This window comes from Panulirus ornatus, chromosome 53, assembly GCF_036320965.1.
Source record: "Panulirus ornatus isolate Po-2019 chromosome 53, ASM3632096v1, whole genome shotgun sequence".
Classification (NCBI taxonomy): Eukaryota; Metazoa; Arthropoda; class Malacostraca; order Decapoda; family Palinuridae; genus Panulirus; species Panulirus ornatus.
This window is the reverse complement of record NC_092276.1, coordinates 8613947-8638929: the sequence shown is the minus strand read 5'-3', so window position 1 is coordinate 8638929 and position 24983 is coordinate 8613947. Positions and strand designations below refer to the sequence as shown.

The 24983-nt window shown below is 44.5% G+C and overlaps 1 protein-coding gene across 2 annotated transcripts in view; it reads left to right on the top strand.

The window, feature by feature from the left end:
• LOC139765223 (ras-related and estrogen-regulated growth inhibitor) overlaps positions 1–23888 on the top strand; it is a 135473-nt gene extending 111585 nt beyond the window's left edge. The window contains exons 5-7 of one of the 2 annotated variants that reach the window (XR_011716610.1): positions 14181–14469; positions 20017–22861; positions 22894–23888. Coding sequence is in view for 1 of the 2 variants with exons in the window: in XM_071692547.1 (XP_071548648.1) it covers positions 14181–14469; positions 20017–20231 (504 nt within the window). In the remaining variant the exon portion in view is untranslated. Of the gene's footprint in view, positions 1–14180; positions 14470–20016 lie in introns of both variants that reach the window. The other variant, XM_071692547.1, reaches the window with a different exon arrangement.
• The last annotated feature ends 1095 nt before the right edge of the window (positions 23889–24983 follow it).

Genomic DNA, 24983 nt, shown 5'->3' with positions numbered 1-24983 from the left:
AGATGGTGATGAGTTACCCTTCCCAAGCCAAGCGGATGGACGTCAACAATCACCCAGTCGCCATATTACCCCACAAAACAGTGTTCAAGACTGTGGCTCGAACCTAGCGAATGGAACACAGGGAGACGCGACTGGTGACTGGTGGTTTGTTAGAGACAGCCAACAGTCGTGGTTAAGACGTTCATTTGACTGACGTTCATAACACTGGGTACAAAGGAGCGAACTGGTGACTGGTATGTTAGAAACAGTCAACAGTCGTGGTTAAGACGTTCATTTGACTGACGTTCATAACACTGGGTACAAAGGAGCGAACTGGTGACTGGTATGTTAGATCGAGTCAACAGTCGTGGTTAAGACGTTCATTTGACTGACGTTCATAACACTGGGTATAAAGGTGCAAATCAAAGTCCAGGAAATATAGAAGACTTGGACTTTGGACCCAGAGATATACAGGACGGAGCTTGTGGTTTGAAGGGAAAGAATAACAGCTACATTTGCTCTGTGTGTGTCTCTCTCTCTCTGGCTGGCTGCTGACCCGGACTTCTGTCAGTGTTGTGAGCCAGAAGCAAAACAAAAGTGCGTTTCAAACAGCATCAGTTTGACAGTTCGGCATATCTGGCTTTATTATTAGTTGACACGACTGCCCGTACAGCACGGGTGAGCGATCAAAGCCGCCTTGTTTATGCATCTGTCTTTTCTCGTCCTCTTGTCTGTTGTGTTCATTTGGGTTCGTCTCTCCAAGTTATAACTCGACATGGAAGACGTCAGGACAACCAACCCCTTATATGGAGGTTAGCAAGCCTTGCTCGCCTTAGTACAATGCACGGGTATGTTGACACGAAGCTTACATACAATACGCTAGGGGGATATCTCCTCCACAAGCTTAGTACTCTAAAAAGATAAGCGTAATCTATCTCCAACTAAGTGGACATAAAGGAAAGCTTAATATAGCATTTATTAGATATCTATATCCAATTTCCATAGCCATATTGCCTCCCTGGGAAGTCAAAACTCAGAGGTTTAAGGTCAGCAAGTATGAACGACTCGATCAACTAAAGTCCACTCTTCAATGGGGATACAGTTATATTCAACACTGTATGCATAGGACAGACGATCCTATGAGACGAAGTTCTTTAAAGCTCTATCGTATATACTTTTCTCAGTCGATGGGTCTTCCTCTTACCTAGCCACCAGCAAGCCATAGGCTGACTGCATAGGATGATCTTAGGGCGAGTTGGCCATCCCCATCTAATTCTATGTAGTGAGATGGGTGGGCGCGTTTGTGCAGAGCTGTGTGATCGAAGGGTAGTCATGATCTATGGAGGAGAGGCCTTCACGTCACCTGGTCCCACTGAGATGAGAGAGTTTTGCGTAGAGCTGAGATCATACGGATCTAATGAGGAGGAGGAGGAGGAGGAGGAGAAGCTGTCTCATCACCCACTGAGCTGAGAATACTTGTGGCGCACCGCTGAAATCACAGGGTAAGCCATGAGCTTAGCAAGGATGAACAGCTTTTGAACAGACTTTTCACATGGCCGAAAAGCAGACAGCAAGTGGTTGAGATGAATAACCCTAAAATGTGAACAAAGAATATAAGGATATCAAGGACAATAGAACAAGGATGGGAAGCAAGAGAATTGGAACAGAAGAAGAAGAGAAATTTTGAATGAGGGAAGAAGGTTTAAGAATGAGGAAACTATCATGAGACGATTATAAGTCGAGAGCGAAAACAACGGAGAACAAATACAAGGAAGAGCAATGAAGCCAATGCATGAGAGAATGGAAAAACAACAAGATAACTGAGATGAGGAGAGTATAAATACAGAAACCATGAGATAAAACCCCAGGGAAAGACATCAGAGAAAGATGAGTGTCACGAAAACACACACACACACACACACACACACACACACCCACACACACACACGCACACACACACACACACACACACACACACAGTCATATAACAAACACGGGGACGAAACAGAGAAGAAAATATTGATAAGAATGAAACAGGTGGGATCAGGGAAACACGACGATCGATCATTCTAAGGGGGGGGGGGGGTAGGAGAGACACAAACAAACAAGAGAGAGAGAGAGAGAGAGAGAGAGAGAGAGAGAGAGAGAGAGAGAGAGAGAGAGAGAGAGAGAGAGAGAGAGAGAGAGAGAGAGAGAGAAGGGGGGACCAAACAAACCCGAGAGAGAGGGGGAGAGAGAGAGGGGGAGTGGTGGGGCAAAACAAACACAACGTTGGGACAACGAAGAAGGTGCAAATCAGTGAACATGATGGCAGCAAGACCTCTCTCTCTCTCTCTCTCTCTCTCTCTCTCTCTCTCTCTCTCTCTCTCTCTCTCTCTCTTTACCTCGGTCAGCGTAAATAAACAGGCAAGCGAGAGGAGAGAGAGAGAGGGGCTGGGCGAGGGTGGTGGGGCACCGTTCGTTTCTCCAGGACTCTTGTAAGAAGCAACTCACATGATTTCTACAAGTCTGGCATCTTCACCGTTTTCTTTTTTTTCTACATATAACAAAGAAAGAAAATGTGGCTTATGTTTTGGTTTAGATTCGCCCAAGAAAAAAAAATAATTTGCGTTTTGGTTCAGAGTTTCAGCTGGAAATGTTCGAAGCAGTTCATGATTCGATCACAAAGAACAGCGATACGGGATCAGCAGGTCCTCCTGCCGAAGGCCTCAAACACGACTGCTACATCTCCCAAAGCTACTGAAGGAGGAGGAAGAGGAAGAAGAAGAAGATAAGAATGAGCGAAAACGAAGAAATAATATGAACAGACGAATGAGTGAGTAGGAGGAAGATAAGGGAAAACGATGGAATTGGAGAAAAGCAGGAATGAGATGAGGTGGAAAACAGTGGCCGTGTTGTGCCTGTGTGTGTCAGCTGCAGTTTGTTCGCCAGCGAGACGCCTTGCCAGCCAGGTGGTGCGCCAAGTCTCATCTTGTTTGGAGAGGAAACATACGACCACTTGGAACAAACTTAAACACTTTGTTTTTACATATAATAATTCCTATTTACCTCAAGACTGCTGGTTACACGTGTGGCAATTCCTCACAATATATATATATATATATATATATATATATATATATATATATATATATATATATATTTTTTTTTTTTTTTTTTTGCCGCTGTCTCCCGCGTTTGCGAGGTAGCGCAAGGAAACAGACGAAAGAAATGGCCCAACCCACCCCCATACACATGTATATACATACGTCCACACACGCAAATATACATACCTACACAGCTTTCCATGGTTTACTCCAGACGCTTCACATGCCCTGATTCAATCCACTGACAGCACGTCAGCCCCGGTATACCACATCGCTCCAATTCACTCTATTCCTTGCCCTCCTTTCACCCTCCTGCATGTTCAGGCCCCGATCACACAAAATCTTTTTCACTCCATCTTTCCACCTCCAATTTGGTCTCCCTCTTCTCCTCGTTCCCTCCACCTCCGACACATATATCCTCTTGGTCAATCTTTCCTCACTCATTCTCTCCATGTGCCCAAACCATTTCAAAACACCCTCTTCTGCTCTCTCAACCACGCTCTTTTTATTTCCACACATCTCTCTTACCCTTACGTTACTTACTCGATCAAACCACCTCACACCACACATTGTCCTCAAACATCTCATTTCCAGCACATCCATCCTCCTGCGCACAACTCTATCCATAGTCCACGCCTCGCAACCATACAACATTGTTGGAACCACTATTCCTTCAAACATACCCAATTTTGCTTTTCGAGATAATGTTCTCGACTTCCCCACATTCTTCAAGGCTCCCAGAATTTTCGCCACGTCAGCCTATGGCCAGCCTTGTGTAGGTAAGGCCTGAGTGTTGAGCCTTGCGAAGCTGAACCGAACTGAAGGTTCGAATCATCTCGAGAAGTGTCTGCCAACCAGCGCCACTGTACCATCATGTTGCTTCGTCCGGCGGTTTCCGGTGGTTTAGTTTGACTCGACGTTAGATGATGAAGCAAGAGACGGGCCAGGGGAGGATAATGAAGCAAGAGACGGGCCAGGGGAGGATGATGAGGCAAGAGGCGGGGCAGGGGAGGATGATGAACCAAGAGAAAGGTCAGGAGAGGATATTGAAGCAAGAGACGGGCCAGGGGAGGATGATGAAGCAAGAGAAAGGTCAGGGGAGGTTGATGAAGCAAGAGACGGGCCAGGGGAGGATGATGAAGCAAGAGAAGAACCAGGGGAAGATGACGAAGCAAGAGACAGGCCAGGGAAGGATGATGAAGCAAGAGACAGGCCAGGGGAGGATAATGAAGCAAGAGACGGGCCAGGGGAGGATGATGAAGCAAGAGAAAGGTCAGGGGAGGATAATGAAGCAAGAGACGGGCCAGGGGAGGATAATGAAGCAAGAGACGGGCCAGGGGAGGATAATGAAGCAAGAGAAAGGTCAGGGGAGGATAATGAAGCAAGAGACGGGCCAGGGGAGGATAATGAAGCAAGAGACGGGCCAGGGGAGGATGATGAAGCAAGAGAAAGGTCAGGGGAGGACAATGAAGCAAGAGACGGGCCAGGGGAGGATAATGAAGCAAGAGACGGGCCAGGGGAGGATGATGAAGCAAGAGAAAGGTCAGGGGAGGACAATGAAGCAAGAGACGGGGCCAGGGGAGGATAATGAAGCAAGAGACGGGCCAGGGGAGGATGATGAAGCAAGAGAAAGAGAAAGGTCAGGGGAGGATAATAAAGCAAGAGACGGGCCAGGGGAGGATAATGAAGCAAGAGGCGGACCATGGGAGTTTGATGATGCAAGAGAAGGGCCAGGGATAATGAAGCAAGAGACGGGCCAGGGGAAGATGACGAAGCAAGAGACAGGCCAGGGAAGGATGATGAAGCAAGAGAAATGTCAGGGGAGGATAATGAAGCAAGCAGCAGGCCAGGGAAGAGGAATAATGAATCGAGCCAAGGCAAGAAGGAGATCGAGATGGAACGAGGCACCAAAAAGCCATTACGCAACCTGGTATTACCACAACTACATCAGAGATCAACCTGGATGTGTACACTGCTCGTGAGGTGGAGGGACGATATAGACCAGTGCCTCAGCTCTCGTCTCAATCTCTCATTTTTAGAAGAGAAAATTGTCCAACTCACGTCGTGTTTCCACCATACATAACTACAATCCTTTGTGTCCTCTTGTGACCACCATCTGACGTGTTAGACCGAGACAAAGCCACACGTCTCGCCACATCCAAGACATAACTAACTCGTACGGATCTCCAGTCGTGGCAGGTGTGGTTGGAGTGGGAAGAGCAAGTGTGCAGTAAACAGGTGTCGTCTCTTGTTGTTACAGGAAGGGGACGTGTGGAGTGTGAGTGGTAGAGGAACGTGAGGTGAGAAAGATGTGAGAACGAATGTAAAAATTTAGGAAAAGCTGGATTGTGTACAAACACACTGATGGTCATCACATGTAAACAGGGCACATGCATACTTGTGCCTATATATGTACATTCATACATACATACTTGCATGCATGCATTTATTTATACATATATACATACATACGTACATGAATACATACATACGTATATACATATATACATACATACATACATACATACATTCATACATACATATACAAATACGTTTGCACAGATACGCGCAGATATACATATACACGAACATATACATGCACACATATCTGCACACACACACACACACACACATATATATATATATATATATATATATATATATATATATATATATATATATATATATATATAAGTTCTGGCATTACCGGATTCCGCCGCGGGCAAAAAGTCACCCTCAGCAAGTTTGTATCATCAACAGAGGACGAAAAGGAGTCCAATCTCGCCGAGGAACTTCTCACTTCAAAGGGGTCAACCCTTTCCCTGCTACTGAGTGTAGCGCAGCCTTAAAGCTGTTAGAATCCACCACAAGACCTCCCCAGTTTATAGAATTCAATGTAATTTAAAGAATTACTTTTCACAGTACGAGATGTAAATGAATGAAATAAACCGAGGTAAGGAAAGCGTAAATGCAGACAATATAACAGAAGTTGGAAAAAAAAGTTTTATGATTTAAAAAGAAAAGTTTTATGATAAAGTTCAAGAGATGGTTGGGGCCCCTCACGCGTGTAGAACTCCCAGCTCATAAGATCAGTTAGGTAATTACACAGAAGTCATAACACACACACACACACACACACACACACACACACACACACACACACACACACACACTCCAGAGCCTATGCATGCATGCATGCATGTGTGTGTGTGTGTGTGTGTGTGTGTGTGTAAACATACATTAGTGTAAAGACATGGCACATATATACACAAGGTTAAGAGACGGGGCAACTCAAGTGTAAACCTCTCTCTCTCTCTCTCTCTCTCTCTCTCTCTCTCTCTCTCTCTCTCTCTCTCTCTCTCTCTCTCTCTCTCTCTCTCTCGCCGTACCACGCACAAATAGTAGCATGATAATCATCCACACACTTAAACCGGTCATCAGCGAATAGACGTCACCGAGCCAGACGTTTTAATTGAAGATTTCGACTGGTTTAACATCTCACGAAAGACCCTCAAAGAAACATAAACCATGAGGGCTGCCTTGGTGGTAAGTGCCAGGCATCAGAGTTAGTGGTTAGTGCCAGAGGGAGCTGTGAAACATGGACGTCCGCGCAGGACATCAAACGTCTGAGCAACTTGATAATAAAAGTAGCTCTCTCATCCATTCTGCGATGGTAGGAGGAGAAGGAGGACAGTATCTTTTTCTCATCAAACCTCTGGTAAGACCTTTCGTACTTTCATTTACTTTCCATAAAGATATCGAGATATGAATGAGGCCCCAAACGCTGGTCGTTCATATGGATAAGAAACGACTGTGGTCCCCAGGAGCGAAGAAGCCGCCACCCTGCGGAACTCAATGCGTTGCACACCACACCTAAAAGCTTATACTACAGTGGCTGGGCGAGACGTACAAGACACTGTCTTCTGCGGGCGTTTAGTCACTCGTTAGAGGCTGTTCAGAGAGGTGGAACAAGGTCGATTAGGTCGAGAGGAGGGGAGTGAGAGAGTGAGTGAGAAGGAGAAGTAAGGATATCAACAGACGAAGGGAGAGAGAGAGAGAGAGAGAGAGAGAGAGAGAGAGAGAGAGAGAGAGAGAGAGAGAGTGTGTGTGTGTGTGTGTGTGTGTGTGTGAAATAAACCAGCAGCGTCAAAAGTCTTATAAGAAAAAACGGGTGTTCTCCACCCACATTGTTGTGCTTGGTTCTACATTTACCATTATTTTTACGTCCTCCCCCTCATCGCTCCCCTCTGCCATCTCACACCCTCTCCCCTTCGCAGCTCTCCCTTTTTTCCCTAGTCCTTTTCGCCCCTACTGTCGCCCCCCCTCTGAGAAAGCAAACAGGACGAGATCTTACGAGTTTCTTAAAGAGTGTGTTTACGTCTGCACTGTGTTGTGTGTGTGTGTGTGTGTGTGTGTGTGTGTGTGTGTGTGTGTAAAATCACCTATTTTTCACCCATCTGAACCGTACTGGGAGGGAGTTTTACACCGGTAGGACCCCATTTCCTGAACATTCTCTTCTTAAATCTCTACAAGCTGTCTGGATTCACTCTGTCCTCAGTCATTCTGTTCCATTCCTCCACCACTCGTATACTATAAGTATTTCTTGACGTCTTTTCTAACTCGAAACTTTAGTGATATCAAGTTATACCCTCCATCATCAATATGGCTCAGAAACTTCCAATGTTGTGATTAGATCACCCCCTCACTCTTCTCTCTTCCAAGGTGGGTTAAATCTATAGCCCCCTAGCCTTCTTTCCCTATAACTCAACTCTCTTAATTCTGGCCCCATCTTTGTTGTCCTTTCCTTTGTGCTTCTGTAGAAGCAGTGACCAAATTCCAGAAGCACAATCTAGTTTTGACCTTAGGTACGGTGTGAACAGACTTGCCGAATAAGTCCTTTTCCATGAACTTGAAGTCCTTTTCCATGAACTTCCAGCATATGCTGGCAAACACACAGTTGATCTCCTAAGATGAGCCATCTGGCGACTGCTTAGGGACATAGCTGGACTTTACTGTTTCTAGCTTCGATTTGTTTAACGTCTTTTCATGTATATTTCTGTAATCTCAAGGACTGAGTTGGTACTTCATTCTATCCTTTCGGTACTTTGTTATCCATGTTTTGAATATTTATCCTTTATCCTTTATCCTTGTGCATCCGTCGTAAGTAGTTCATCAATTATCCATCTATTTTTCATCTATTTTTGGTCTATAGATTTGATTAATTATCTATGATTAATTTTGATTAATCATCTATGGTTAGTTCTGATGAGCTATGATTAGTTTTGATTAATCATATACGGTTAATTTTGATTAATCAGCTATGGTTAATTTTGATTAATCCGCTATGATTAGTTATGATTAATCATCTGTGGTTAGTTTTAATTAATCAGCTATGAGAAGTTTTTATTAATCATTTATGCTTAGTTTTGATTAATCATCTGTGGGTAGTTTTGATTAATCAGCTATGATTAGTTCTGATTAATCATCTATGGTTAGTTTTGATTAATCATCTATGGTTAGTTTTGATTAATCAGCTATGATTAGTTTTGATTAATCATCTATGGTTACTTTTGATCAATCATCTATGGTTAGTTTTGATTAATCAGCTATGATTAGTTTCGATGAATCAGCTATGATTAGTTATGATTAATCATGTGGTTAGTTTTGATTAATCAACTATGATTACTTTTGATGAATCAGCTATGATTACTTATGATAAATCATCTATGATTAGTTTTGATTAATCATCTATGGTTACTTTTGATCAATCATCTATGGTTAGTTTTGATTAATCAGCTATAATTAGTTTTGATGAATCATCTATGATTAGCTTTGATTAATCAGCTATAATTACTTATGATAAATCAGCTATGATTACTTATGATAAATCATCTATGATTAGTTTTGATCAATCATCTATGATTAGTTATGATCAATCAATTGTGGTTAGTTTTGATTGATCAGCTATGATAACTTTTGATTAATCATTCATGATTAGTTTTGATTAATCATCTATGATTAGTTTTGATTAATCATCCATGATTAGTTTTGATTAATCATCTATGATTAGTTTTGATTAATCATCCATGATTAGTTTTGATCAATCACTTATGATTAGTTATGATTAATCATCTGTGATTACTAACCATCTGGCCATCCATCATCAATCTATCCCAGCTGCCGCCAATCTATCCAGCTCTGTCTCCCTTCTTCGTCCTTCCATCCTCTCAAACTCGAGAGAGAGAGAGAGAGAGAGAGAGAGAGAGAGAGAGAGAGAGAGAGAGAGAGAGAGAGAGAGAGAGAGAGAGAGAGAGAGGACACCCTCAAAGCTACCTCTCTCACACAGACTAACTTGATACGTAAGTAATGCACTCAAGAAGAAGTCATTCCACTCTGGAAAATCATTGTACTCAAGACAGGTCTTGAGATAGTGGCTGGTGAGGCGAGGCTCCTACACAGCATTCACTCGAGCTGACTAGTGCATATCCTGGGGACGAAACAATGAGGGAAGAACACCTCAAAACTGTTTCACTGACGGAGTAAAGAGGAGGAGGAGGAGGGAGGACCTCATCGCTCGTGATGGGAGAGAGAATGAGGGGGTCAGGCTTCACCACCTCCCCCTCATAGCCCCAGTGACATTAGCTTCAACAGTCTATTACCCACATGTGAGTGAAGCGTCAAGTTGATGATTTACAGCCTCGTTTAACGCACCCAGAGGTGCAGTTAACCTGACGCAGACGAGCGGGAGGAGGGTGCCGCGCGCGCCCCCAGGCCACACCGCCCTGGCGGAGGTGTCAATGACTTCGCGAACAAACTCCTCGCGTAAAGTGAGTGTCGAATCGGCGTCCACTCACAGGCGGGGGCAACAGAAAACGAGACAGGTTGAGGCCTCAGCAGATGCCGAGCCTAGCCAGCCAGCCAGGTGGACCTGTGGTGTATACTACATGCACTAAGTGGGCGACGGATCGTCACCCTGTCTTGCTTGCTCGCCACCGACCGAGCACCGGTGTTGACGGCTTCCAGCACCTGCTCTCTCTCTCTCTCTCTCTCTCTCTCTCTCTCTCTCTCTCTCTCTCTCTCTCTCTCTAAACCTGTGGGCGACGCCAACGAGACAAGCCAGGATAGAAATAGGAAGACGGGAAACTGGTGGTTTATTGTCATAACGCCACAATAACACGACCGTGATCCCTGATGTGCGCCTTCCTGCTCAGCGCCCTCCGCTTGGTGACGGATTTCCGGTCAAGGTTTAATACGTGTGGACATATGGCACTGGAGGTCGAAGTCTTCATCTACGTGGCCTTCGAAGACCCCCCCAAAAAAGGCGCTTGGCGCCGCGTCTCATGAAACAGAAGAAAAATGACGGAGGAACCCCTAGAAGTATGTTCAAAAAAAGATGTTACTATACGCTCTTAAGACTACACAAGACCTTCATATGAGCAGACTAGAACTGGTTTGAAATTCAGGATAGTGTGGCCAGTGAGAGAGATTATCCTATGACTGACTCTGTCCTCATTGTTACTTGGGATCTCACTCTCCTTGGCTGTGTAGGAGGCGTAGGATACTCCGCTGTGACATGATGTTATATGGGACAAACGAATATATCCTGCACTACATCACCCAGCTTTACTGGTCATCTCGCGACCAAGGGTGAACGAGATAAACAGCAAATTGGTCCTAGCATTGAACTGCTTGAATGACTATTTTCGGCCTTAGTTACTTACAAGAACGTATCACCATCGCCAGTTTAATTGCTGAAGAGTTCGGTTAGCTACACCGTACATCCTGTTCCGCCTAGGTAGAAGAGAGAGATTAAAGATATATATATATATGTATATATATTAATTCAATCTACAACCACCCCAGGTGCAGGTGATGATATAAAAAGAGGACATATGAGAACTGGGGTGAGCTAGCATCAGTAAACTCAGGGAGAATGAGATGATTTGGAAGAAGGTTAATAGTGTGCTAAAAAAAAAAAAAGTGAACAAATAATAACATTATTGAAGGAGGCACACAAGAGAGTGGTAAGAGGAAGTGATGAAGTGAGGAGATGGAGTTAGTATTTTGAGGGAATGTTGAATTTGTTTGATGACAGGGTGGCAGATGTCTGGGTCGAGGAGGTATGCGAAGTGAGAGTCAGGGAGTGGTTTGGTGAAGAGTAAAGAGGTGATGAAAGCCTTGCGGAAGATAAAATGTGGCATGGCGGTGGGAGTGGATGGTATTGCCGTTGAATGTCTTAAGAAAGGGAATGACTGTGTTGTTGACAAGTTAGTTTGGACTTTCAGTGTATGTATGGATCATGGTGAGGTGCCTGAGGACTGGAGGAATGCACGTATTGTTCCACTATATAAAGGCAAGAGGGACAATAGTGAGTGTTCAAACTACAGAGATACCTCTGTCTGTTGAGTGTACCTGTTAAGTTGTATGAGAGAATAGTAATGGGGAAGAATGTACAGAGCATCAGACTGGGGAGGAGCAGTGTGGTTTCAGAAGTGGTAGAAGATGTGTGGATCACGTGTTTGCTTGGAAGATTGGTGTGTGAGAAATACTTAGAAAAACAGATGGATTAATATTCATGGATGTGGAGAGAAAAACAGATGGATTAATATTCATGGATGTGGAGAAAGCATATGTTGGGAGCTGATAGAGACGCCATGTGGAAGGTCTTACGAAACATAAGTTACTAGAAGCAGTCTGAGTTTTTATCAAGGATGCCAGGCTTGTGTACGAGTAGGAAGAGAGGAGAGTGAGTGGCTCCACGAATAAATCGCTAACCTAAAGATCACATCTGGCATCACTGCCCTTGGAGTAGGTACGTGCAAATGATACCGCTACACTCACGGCCGTCTGATGACATAATGCGACTATGAATGACTCCACCACTAACCACTACTGCTGCTGGGTGTCACATTATATAACATGCAAAGTGTGGCGCTCCCATGTGATCCCTTGCTTGTCAGCGGACCCTTCCGCCAATTTCCTCGTCTCTCACCTCAACTGAACTTTCCTCCCTCACTGTAGCCATGATGTCTGACGGGTCTTTACTCCGTAGTGTGTGTGTGTGTGTGTGTGTGTGTGTGTGTGGGTCACGTCTCAGTGTCTTCTGATTATGCTAAATCCCTAATACATTATGCTAATACAGAACTTAGATGCATATGAATTGGAACAACGAATGGGCCAAGTGGTCTAATGAGTTCTGAGACTCTTGTCACAAGAAGTGCTCACCTGCCAACAATAAACCTCGTCAGATATCCAGACATGATATGGTCTGCCACATAGCATTAAACCTGGCATATGAAAGAGGCACAATTTCGATCACTCATTTCATTAACTCGCGTCAGCAAGAGTGGCCCCTCAAGCCACTGAATATTTCCTGTTGTGTCGACATAAACAAAAGAAGTGAAATATATGTATATAAGTAGAGATCGTGTGGGGACACACACACACACACACACACACACACACACACACACACACACATTGGCAAGGGATGACTACACAGGCAGAAATACCATTACCGTGCCATAATAAGCCTGACCCTCGTCAGGAGAGAAAGTCCTTCACTCTTGCCTTCCCACACACTTACCGTCACACACCGTCACACTGGCGACACACTAGTGGCCCCCCTGCTTACAACAGACAGACCAAATCTACACTCCCACATGCCATCCAGATATCTACGCAAGTGATCATCCCACATGATAACAACTCTATAAGCCTCCAAACTTCTTTCTTGTACCATCGCTTGTGGTTGTATACGTGAAGGTATACTTCAGAGTATGATGGAGCAGTATAACCTAACAGTTGCTTCAGACTATGGAAAGATAACCTAATAATGGTTCCTTAGCATGATGGTAACAGGATAACTTAATGAACAAGAGCATTATAACCATACACAGAACTATAGCTTAAACTTTACGACAAAAGCATCTTGAATTAGCAGACATCACCCTAACAACGACAAATGACTACCATTTGCAATGGATGTTTATATCATGTCGTAGTACCTTCGAGGACCATGATATAGCATGATTCTTATAGTCACATGTCCATAAATATCAACATGATGTTAACATGTAAACATAGTGGTTCTCAGGACTGTGAATCATTGAGCCTCGAAGATAAAGACACAAACATCAATATTATGACCATCTGCCATCACCGCCTTTATGACTAATCACCACTACAGGGAGGTAATGAGTTATGATGAGAGAGACGGTGCAAGGAAGGGTTGGGTTGTGGGAGGCGAGCTCCTGGCTCAGACAACATTGGCCATACTCCTGGTTATCCGGCTGGGGGCCACTTGGTCTCCACTCCTAAGTATCACAGACGGAACCTGCGAAGCAGAAGTGGTTTTCTAAGAACTCGAATGGTAACGAGGAATGAGGAAAGAAAAAAGGGTTCAGAGACGTAGAACTGAAGTATTTATGACCATTTCAGTACTAAGTACTGAAATATGGGTTGTATCTGAAAGTTTTCTTGTAGGTTGTTAAAGTCCTCCTCACTCGTAAAGATCTTCATTACCGCGGCATCATCCGCGAACATGATGAGGTACGAGTCCAGTCCTTCTGGCAAAACATTTACACAGATCAAGAAGAGCAACGGCTCTAGGACCAAGCACAGTGGCAGACCACTGGTGACTACACCACATATCGAGAGAGCTCCTCCGCCATACGTCTTTTGTTCCCTTCTACTGAGGCAATTATCCGTGCCTCGAAGAAGTCTCCACTTTAATTCCTGCCAGATGATTTCAGCCTCTTTACAAATCTCCTGTGTGGCAAGTGTCAAATGCTTTCTGGCAGTGAGGGAACACGCAATCCATTGTGTGTGTGGTGTGTGTGTGTGTGTGTGTGTGTGTGTGTGTGTGTGTGTGGTGTGTGTGTGTGTGTGTGCTTAGATCTGTGTAGGTACACAAAATACATAGAACTATTACGTACATAAGACAGACTTCTTCTATAAGTACACCTTGGGCATTTAATGATATACTTTTGAATACTTCCATATGCATTTTAATCACTTCATCTATCCACCTTAAATACTTCATCGTACGCTTTAAATACGTCACTAAACACCTCAACTACTTTGTTATAAACGTCGCTGATCTCCTTCCGGCAGAACACGGAGGCGTTCCCAACGCAAGAGACGATCAATTGGGCGGACGGGTTCCTGCTGGTGTACTCCATCACTGATCGCCAGAGCTTCAACTGGGTGAAGAGAGTTCGGCTTCACATCTGCGAGCGGAAAGCCAGCGGGCGTGGGGTTGGCCTGGGCAGCGCCACCACCCTGACGCCCACGCCGCCCATGCCTGTGGGTGGCGACGTATCCCCGACCCTCGGCCCGCCCATGGTCCTCCTGGCCAACAAGGCCGATATGGTCCACCTCAGGCAGGTCTCTACTGAAGAAGGTGAGCTCTTCCCTCCTCGTCCCACACCAGCCAGGTCTCTGAACCATGATGTCCTCTCCTACCACTATATCCTACCCTACCGCTATATCCTGCCCTACCACACCACACCCTGCCCTACCACTATATGCTGCCCTACCGCTATGTCCTGCCCTACCACACCACACAATGCCCTACCACTATATCCTGCCTTATCGATATATCCTGCCCTACCACACCACACCCTGCCCTACCACTATATCCTGCCTTATCGATATATCCTGCCCTACCACACCACACCCTGCCCTACCACTATACCCTGCCCTACCACACCACACCCTGCCCTACCGCTATATCCTGCCTTATCGATACATCCTGCCTTACCACACCACACCCTGCCCTACCACTATATCCTGCCCTACCGCTATATTCTGCCCTAATGCTATATCCTACCCTGCCGCTATATCCTGCCTTACCACACTATATCCTGCCCTACCACACCACACCCTGCCCTACCACTATATCCTGCCCTACCGCTATATTCTGTCCTAATGCTATATCCTACCCTACCGCTATATCCTGCCTTACCACACTATATCCTGCCCTACCACACCACACCCTGCCCTACCACTATATCCTGCCCTACCGCTATATTCTGCCCTAATGCTATATCCTACCCTACCGCTATATCCTGCCTTACCACACTATATCCTGCCCTACCGCTATATTCTACCCTACCAACTATATCCTGCCCTACCACACCACACCCTGTCCTACCACACCACACCCTGACCTACCACTATATCCTGCCCCATCGATATATCCCGGCGTTTTACGAAAGCGCGGATTGGCATATCAAAAGAGTTTCGAACGCGTTCACTTTCTCGAATCCGCGCTTTTGATATACGCCCATATATCCTGCCCTACCGCACCACACCCTGCCCTACCACTACAGCCGGCCCTACCACTGTCCTATCGCTGTATCCTGCCCTGCCAATCTCTGTAGTTGATAATGTCTTAAGTTTACAAGGTCTTTAGTTTACAATGTCTTTATTTTACAACGTCTTTAGTTTACAACGCCTTTAGTTTACAATGTATTTAGTTTACAATGTCTTTAGTTTACTATGGCTTTACTTTACACTGTCTTTAGTTTACAATGTCTTTAGTCTACACTGTCTTTAGTTTACAATGACATTAGTTTACGATATCTTTCGTCTCTAAGACTAGAATACTTTTCATCTCTCTTTTTCGCACATTTCTCTCGCCATATCTACCGGATTCACTAGTTCGGTGAATGTGCGGATACTCTCTGCGATGTCCCCTTGAAGCACCACGTCTGGGGGTCTTACTTCGAGAAGTCATTGGCTTCGTCGTCTACTGTACCTGAAGATCTCCCGCCACAGTCAGTGCCCCTCGAGTCCATAACAATCTTCTTGCCTCGAAAGTGACCAGATGGTTCCACGTCTCTGTCATTCTCTCGTATACCATCGGCGAGCTTCTTGTGTGCCAGTTCGAAACCCGTAGACTTGAGTCGAGGACAACATAGTCGTACTTCGAACTTCCGTAGACTTGAGTCGTATGGTCGTACTCATACATTTGACTGATTGTGCAAGTCAGTAGATATCACTATCATTTTCGACCGATTTGTTGAGATTTAAGTCAATTATGTATCAGATACCTTTCTTTTTTTCTTGATAATTACTCTTCAACACCTGATCATTTAGCATATTTTAGCATATTTAGCATATTCAGCATATTTTAGCATATTTAGCATATTCTAGCATATTCAGCATATTTGCCAACGAGATTTCTCTACAGAGAAGAGAGACAGGAGACTCCCTCCCAAAGGTCGAGATGGTATCTCGAAAAGCTGTTTATGAGTACACTGCAAGGTGTTTGAATCTGTGGCTGGCTGTAGGCGCCTTCCCAGAACCGCTCAAAGCGAATGGCACTACTCTGTCACCGAAGCTCCACCACTCCTAGTCCTACTCAGCTCAAAGACTTCGTCGAATTCAAATGGTAATCTCAAAGACACAAGGTAGATATAGGAAGATACAGGTAGATACAGAGACTATGGGTGGGTCTTTTGTGGATGTCATTAGTCCCGTTAACTCAATAGCCTTCACTGGTCGTGTCCCAGCATCCCAAGCTGACGTCTAGTGAAGTGTCTGTGATGAAGTCCCTTGACTTTGAGGTAACAGACAGCAAATCATCTCCACGTACCTTCTGAGTCACGACTTCCAAAAATGAAATGTATTGAAACGTAAGAATTTGTGGATAATGACCCAGTATGATGATGCGTAGATATCAGTTTTGAGCAGCCAAAAAAAAGTAGATAAGAAACACATTCAGAGAAGGGAGCCAAATGAGGATATTCCCTCTAAGACTCAGTCCCCTGTTCTTAACGCTACCTCGCTAAAGCGGGAAATGACGTATATATATTCGTCTCTTCGATGTATATCAACTGACTTATATTTCTCTCTTGTGTCTCCCCTGATGATGTGATTATTACACGAAAATGCACCTGGGGACTTATCGTGTTTCATTTTCCCCGTGGACTCAGAGAAATATATATATATATATATATATATATATATATATATATATATATATATATATATATATATATATATATATATATTCCATTTCGTAAAGTATTTACCTCTGAACTTTATGTAAACGTAAACACGGAGAGTGTAAATCCTTCAACTGTGACATGACTGAAGTAAAAAAAATCCTTGACGGTAAATACATATATGTAAATCGGGTTACATTACGTCGCGTCGGTAGAAAATAGTAGCAGCGGCGTCACCAGGCGTACGTCACGGGACGTGGAGGCTCCGACACTATTTCGAACCACTTTGAGACGGGGTTGGATGCTCTTCAACCTGACGTCACACCTCACTTGGCACAGACGCCCCAGCCCTGAGAAACGATAACATTTCGCCACTTTTTTTTTGGAGAGGAGGGGGGAGGTCGTGTGTGTGTGTGTGTGTGTGTGTGTGTGTGTGTGTGTGTGTGCGAGTGTGTTTTTCTTCAGCACATCAGATATGAATGATGATGCTTCAGCTGGGTATGTTTGTCAGGGTTTCAAAGTGAGAAAAAGTCGAGGGGGGAAGATTTTCGAGAGACCAATGTTTACCACATCCAACTCCCCGTTGGGGATTGATTAAACCGTTGAGATTAATCAAACCAGTACAAGATGAAGACTTAAAGTTCCTCCCTTCTCATATTCTGATGGCTTACTTAGGCAATCGTAATGACTTTAGAGTTAATCACAATCTCGCTTGAGGGACGACGAACCCATGGCTATTCCTCAAGAACAAAGGGTTCGAATAGAAACGAAATGATTTCCAATAAATATGGCTACATGACCTTGCACGGTCATGTAACAAGATGAGGAAAAATGACGATCTATTTCTGACAACAGCTCAAACGCCCGCCTCTTCCCTCGAGGCTAAAACGAGAGTGGATGGTCAACCTTGTGGAGAACTTGAAGTCTTGCATGCATCAGGGGGTATATCGGGAGCTGGTCTGGGTATGTCAGTACTGTCAGTGTGGGTAGTGAGGGCTGCTGTCATTAGGTGATGGCTGCAATCAGGAGGCGCTGAAGACTGTCACTGGGTTAGTAGGACCTATCAGGAGAGAGAGGGGGTTTGAAGGCTGTCATTCGAAAGGAGACGTGTATAAAGTAAGGCGACGGACGCTCTTAGGAGATGATGGTGGAGACGAGCCAGCTGACCAGTGGGAAGGTGGAGGTTTAATGGTGATGATCACAGGGATAATGAATAAAGGTGATGACGCTCCACCACCACTGAAGGTGAGAGGAGAGTGATACTGTTCACAGTGATCAAGACTCGTGTTGCGAATATGACACCAGGTGTGGAGAGACACTATATATATATATATATATATATATATATATATATATATATATATATATATATGGCCTCTTGGCAAAATGGGAAAAAAAAGAAAAGGTATGATGCACTGATACACAAGTCTGAGTTCGACTCCTATACGTGTTTAGGGTATAGACGCAAGAAGGACTTAGGATGACGTGTAGGGTATAGACGCAAGAAGGACTTAGGATGACGTGTAGGGTATGGACGCAAGAAGGACTTAGGATAACGTGTAGGGTATGGACGCAAGAAGGACTTAGGATGACGTGTAGGGTATGGACGCAAGAAGGACTTAGGATGACGTGTAGGGTATGGACGCAAGAAGGACTTAGGATGTACGGGAGGGACTTCAGAAATTGGAGTCACGGAACCCCAGTCATCCACAGGAGTGAGAATGTGGGGAAATTCTGACAGAGGAGTAAGACAGACAGCAGTTTCCTCCCGTTTTCAATGCGATATCCAACAGTGCCGTTTTTCTACGTTCACTTCTATATATATTTATCACCTCCTCCTCTTCCCATTTGCTCCCCCATCCCTCCCCCATGGCACCTCACGACAGCATTGGTCGAGGTCGCAACGTCGTCGCCTTCTTCGTCATCGCCTTCAGGCAGGAAGCCTGTGTCGGCCTTGGTATTAAGCAAGTGTAAACAATTTACAGGGTGACGGTGGTGGGCCCTCCTCACTGCCTTGTCAAACACTTTGTGAGGGAGTCAAGCGTCCGCCCTGACCATCGTCTCTGTGATAGCCTCAAACCCGAGCGTCGCCATCACCCACAACCAACTGACCTAGAGACCTTGTCAAAGGAGCTAAAGTCTTATAATCTGTGTCACTCTAATATTGGCCCCCTATTGATCCCCACCCCCCTCAAAATAGAAATCGAAGCTCTAGAGAAAATGGGTTGTGAGACTCCAAAGAAAATGGCTCGTAAAGTATTCACTAGCAAAAGGAGAAAAAAAAATGATCCAATTGCTAGTTACGGTTCTGTTAGAAATTTGTCATCTATTTCAAGAACATTTCGGTATAACAGATAGAGAAGAACATCTCCACACGACCTAGAACACGAACTGCTTGGAAGGTCTCATATACATATAACAACATGATACAGATACACATAAGGTTATGAGACGGAAACAACGTGAGTGTAAAACTGTACAACACTTCCCCGTAATGCACAAATAGTAATCACAATCAGTTGTCACAACATACAACCATTGTTCTACATCTGTACACTGTTAACTACCTGCAAGATCTCAATAGCAGTTAGGTACTGGAGCTATATTAGCAGTAAAAGCTTTTCTTAGAGGTAAGCTTTTGTTAGATAGCAGTAAGCTGTTACTGTTAACTACTATTAACAGTAAACTTATAGCAGACGTAAGCTGTCATCATCATTAAGCTAATATTAGCACTAAGCTGTTGTTATCAGCAATAAGCTGCTGTTATTAGCAGTCAGCTGATATTAGCCATAAGCTGTTGTTGTTAGGAGTAAGCTGTTGGTACCAGCAATAAGCTGTTGTTATCAAGAATAAGCTGCTGTTATTAGCAGTAATCTGTTGTTATCAGCAGTTACGTCACAGCCAGCAGCGACCTGTCGTAAGGAAAGAATGATAAGGGCGATGAGTACGTTCGCTCCTCCATGACCCGAAGATAATGACGAGTTCCTTTTTTCCAGGTGAGATCTTGGCCAAGGACCTGGAGTGTTACTTCTGCGAGGTGGCGGCGTCCGAGCACGTCCTGCAGGTGGCGAACGCCTTCCACGAGGTCTTCAAGGAGGTGCAGAACGTCCGCAAGCGGAACAAGACCTCCCTCCTGGACCGCGTCCTGGGCAACAAGGCGACCCGCATCTACGTCCGTGGCAAGAGTGACTCCGCCCTCCCGAAGGACTGACTCCTAAAGCTCATGTTATAGCGAACTTCAGACCTCTGCTGCTCCGCCGGGGGAAGCAAACACACACACACACACACACAGACACCCACACACACACACAGAAACACACCTGTATACATAGCCCGCGTTGTTACAGCTCTGTGGTGTTGACTTCGATGATAGCCAAGGTTATAGACGAAGAGGCGGTGCTTCCTTCGTGTGGTGTTGACTTCGATGATGGCCACTAAAGACGAAGGCTCCTTGCTTCCTTCGTGTGGTGTTGACTTCGATGATAGCCACTACAGACGAAGGCTCCCTACTTACTTCATGTGGTGTTGACTTCGATGATAGCCACTACAGACGAAGGCTCCTTGCTTACTTCCGCGTGGTGTTGACTTCGATGATAGCCACTACAGACGAAGGCTCCTTGCTTACTTCGTGTGGTGTTGACTTCGATGATAGACACTACGGACGAAGGGGCGTTGCTTACTTCAGTCTCAACCAGACTGTAAATATGACCTGATGGAATCTCACTGCAACGATACTCAACACATGCAACACACGGATCAAAGTCTGACGGGGTAGTGCAACCAAGCAACACATGGAACATGATTACCCGGGCCAGGCAACACCATGACCGACGGATCAACAGCAGAGTTTCAGCCCAGTACACGAGGCTTGTCTTGCAACACTCGCTCCAGCAGAGGACTTTAGCGTCAAGAAAGCCTACGACAGATTGACGTGGCTTGAGGTCGTGGCAGCCACCTCCAGGTAAAAGATTTGGCAGTTGAGTTGTACAGAATGCGTGGTGGTGGGTTGTGGTGAGGAGTTGTAGTATCCAGGCTTGTGTGGAGGTTGTGGGGTTGTATGGAGGCTATGGTTATATCGATTGCAGAGTTATGAGGATAGTTTAGGATACACGCGAAGGGTTGTAGGGAAGGCAGGTGAGGTGTTTTGGAGTGGTGTAATGGTGGGTTGTTCGTGAGGAAGTTGTAGGGTCGTGGCGCAAGGAGGGTTTGTTGTACTTCGGAGGTTGTGGCAACGTATTGAGACGTATACGTGGAGGCACTGCAGGTCCTGAAGACCTGCCTGGTGTCGCAGAAGAGTGTGGTGTGAGCCTGAAAGCTCTGGCTTCGAGTGGTATAAACCTTAAGGATGTGATCAGAGTGGTGTAGGCTTGCTGAGCCTTATCAAAAAGGAAAAAGCTGTAAGTTTCAGGAGTCTGGCTTGAATAAACTTGGGAAGTGTGATGAGAGGGGAATGCGTTAGTAAGAATATGAACGAGAAGGTCGTAGTTACAGGAAGAGCTAGGATGAGAGACTGTGTATAGTTAGGTTAGAGGAGTGTGAGTGAGAGTGGCACAGGGTGGGTGAGTGTGTGTGTGTGTGAGTGAGGTGGCCGCGTCAGCTCGCCCTCCACCTGCACACGTCACAAGAGCTAGAGTTTTGAAGTTTGATATAACATGACAGAAGTTTTGGAGTAAGGTCCTGTCTGCTCTGTTCTGCAGACGTCCACACCGTTCCTCACGGAGAAGAAGAACGAGGAAAACATGAGAATCCGAGTCCTAGAACCTTACGAGTGTTCTTCTACCACCACCAGCTGTGGCTCGGGAAAGAACATGAAGAGGAGGACAACAGATTGTTTCCTATGCCACTGAATGTCATGTGGCATGACTATACGAGTGAGGAAAGGGAAAATGTGGTTTTATCACTTTGTAACTTTTCTTTAATGAAAAGAATTTGGTCGTTACTCTTATTTTTTCACTACATTCTGGAAATGTTGGCGCAACACTGTAGATTTATGCAGCGTTGACCTTAACACAGAGGGTGGTTTTAAACACGTTTTTGGACCCACACACAAGGTGTGGGGGTCACCCTTTTTGTACCTACACATAGAGTGAGGTCATTCCTTTTGTACCCACACACAGAGTGGGGTTGGATACACTTCTGTACCCACACACACAGTGGGGTCACCCTTTTGTACCCACACACAGGGTAGGGTCAGGTACCCTTTTCTACCCTCACATTGAATGGGGTCAGGCACCCTTTTTGAACCCACTCATGGGATCAGTCACCCTTATTTCCCTAACACATAGTGGGGTCAGGTACCCTTATAATCCCTTGCACACAGTACTGTATCAGATACCTTCCTATGGTGATAGTGATCGTATCACAACGGATCCAACTCCACAAGGAGGATGTGGTCGCCTGGTCGGCAGGAACCTACGTCCACAACCCTACAGGACTGGGTTCCTCACATGAACTGGGACACCGCTGGTCGTAGATCATTGGACCACACCTCCTATTTGACCTATGCCAGATTCTCTTGGCCTTCTCGCTCACCAGTTCGAGGTGGCATACGCCCTGAGACAACCGACCAAGACTGTTGGAGTCCTCAAAGGCTTTGGACTTTACGTTGGTGTCTGACAATGTCAGGAAATCACTGTACATATTCCATTACTGAGGCGATAAGGGAGGAGGGTCGAGTACAGCAACGCTTCACCTCCAACAAAGATTTACGTCTCAGTTACCTTCATTTATCATTATTATATAACTGTTAACCGCAGGTCAGTTAATGAATACTGTGACGCTGTGTGTATTTGGTTAAGTCGTCTGTAGCTCCCGACTAAGGATACACAGTGGTAAACACAGGTGACAGCCATGCCAATATAATCTAAGGGGAGGGAATGTGGTGGTATGTCCACAGATATTACTTTGAATCCTCACTGAAGGAAAACGACTTGATGTAAACACTACCGGCACCTTAGGGTCACTGGTCGTGTACAGAGCTGTTCAGCATCTCAGTAACGTCACCAAATGATCGCAATATATGATTCATTACTGAAGAATTTTAAAAAGAAACGAAACATCTGTAGTTCTGAAAATACCTTGGGTCAGTGTTAAGTTTTGCATACATATATAAAAAGGTCCCTTTTAGGGGTGATTATAGCCTAGCCGTGATGCTCCCGCCTCTTACGCAGGGGACCCGGGTTCGATCCTGGCTGTTGGAGGTTAGTATCTTATGTGATAGTGCGTTTTCATATGTACTATCTACGTATATATATATATATATATATATATATATATATATATATATATATATATATATATATATATATATATATATATGATAATGATACGCCTATCAGATCAATTCAAATTAGAAAAACAATATCACCCATGTACCCTGTGACTTTGACCATGTCTAACCATTTTCCTCTACGTTTTGTGGAACTTGCCATTATGTTTTGATGACCAACGACTGCAGGAACAGCCAGTACAAGAGATAATCCTTCACCCACGGGTGATAATGCCTGTGAGAGATCATAATCCACACGCAGGACTAATGAAGGTGTGTGCCGATGCGTTTCTTAAGATTCTACCACGCCAGGTGTCGTTCTACACGCACCAGATAAGTGCTTTATAAGTGCTTTAGGCCCATAAAAGTGGCTGGAGTACGTGGGACTCCACTTGTTAGATATTCATTAAAGTGTCTTGACTCGTTGCTCGATTTGGGAGACTTTGCCAGCGAAGCAAATGACTCTTTTTGAGTCTTCAACACATTTTGTAATATAGTTTTGTGTATATTGTTTGACAAGGAGAGATGTACGCAAGTTGTATAAATAAACTACTTGGTGTATTATTTTACAACAGCTAATAAAGTTTACAGAAAAGTGTTTTGGGTTGTTTTTCTTATTGTTTGGAATCCTTGCTTCGAATCCTTGTTCCGAACGCGTTTCAAATCCATGTCCTGAACACTGGTTCTAAATCTTTGCTCCCCAAAAAAGAACTCCTTCCGAAGCCTTGTGCCGAGTCCTTGTTCCGATTCCTCGTTCCAAATCCGTGTTCCTAAATCTTGTTTCAAGTTTATGCTTCAAATGCCATTTTTCGATCCTTCGTTCCGAGCCCTTGTTTCGAATACTTCTCCTGATTCCTCATGTCGAGTTCTTGCTCAGAGCTCGTTTCGAATCCTTGACCTTTGCCTTTCTTCCAAATCTTTGTCCCGAGTCATTGTTCCGAACCTTTGATGCTAAAGTGAACCCAGCGTCTCCCCTCCACTCCTCGAAGGATCTAATCTACAGTCATAAGACGTAGGGAACTCCAGATATCTATAAGATATTCTATATATCTATAGGCATTGCAAAGACCCCATACTAGGCATCTGAACTATCCCATTCAGTCACTTGCATCTAAAGGAACCAGAAAGAACTGCTTCATTAAAAACATGAAACTTGCACAGTTTCTTACTTTTTTTGAGAAACCAAATTCTTATCATTCACTGTTGACCTTCACTTAACCTGGTTCAATCCATATATATATATATATATATATATATATATATATATATATATATATATATATATATATATATATATATATATATATATCTTTTTTTTTTTTTCATACTATTCGCCATTTACCGCGATAGCGAGGTAGCGTTAAGAACAGAGGACTGGGCCTTTGAGGGAATATCCTCACCTGGCCCCCTTCTCTGTTCCTTCTTTTGGAAAATTGAAAAAAAACGAGAGGGGAGGATTTCCAGCCCCCCGCTCCCTTCCCTTTTAGTCGCCTTCTACGACACGCAGGGAATACGTGGGAAGTATTCTTTCTCCCCTATCCCCAGGGATATATATATATATATATATATATATATATATATATATATATATATTATATATATATATGGGAGCGGGGGGCTGGAAATCCTCCCCTCTCATTTTTTTTTTTAATTTTCCAAAAGAAGGAACAGAGAAGGGGGCCATATGAGGATATT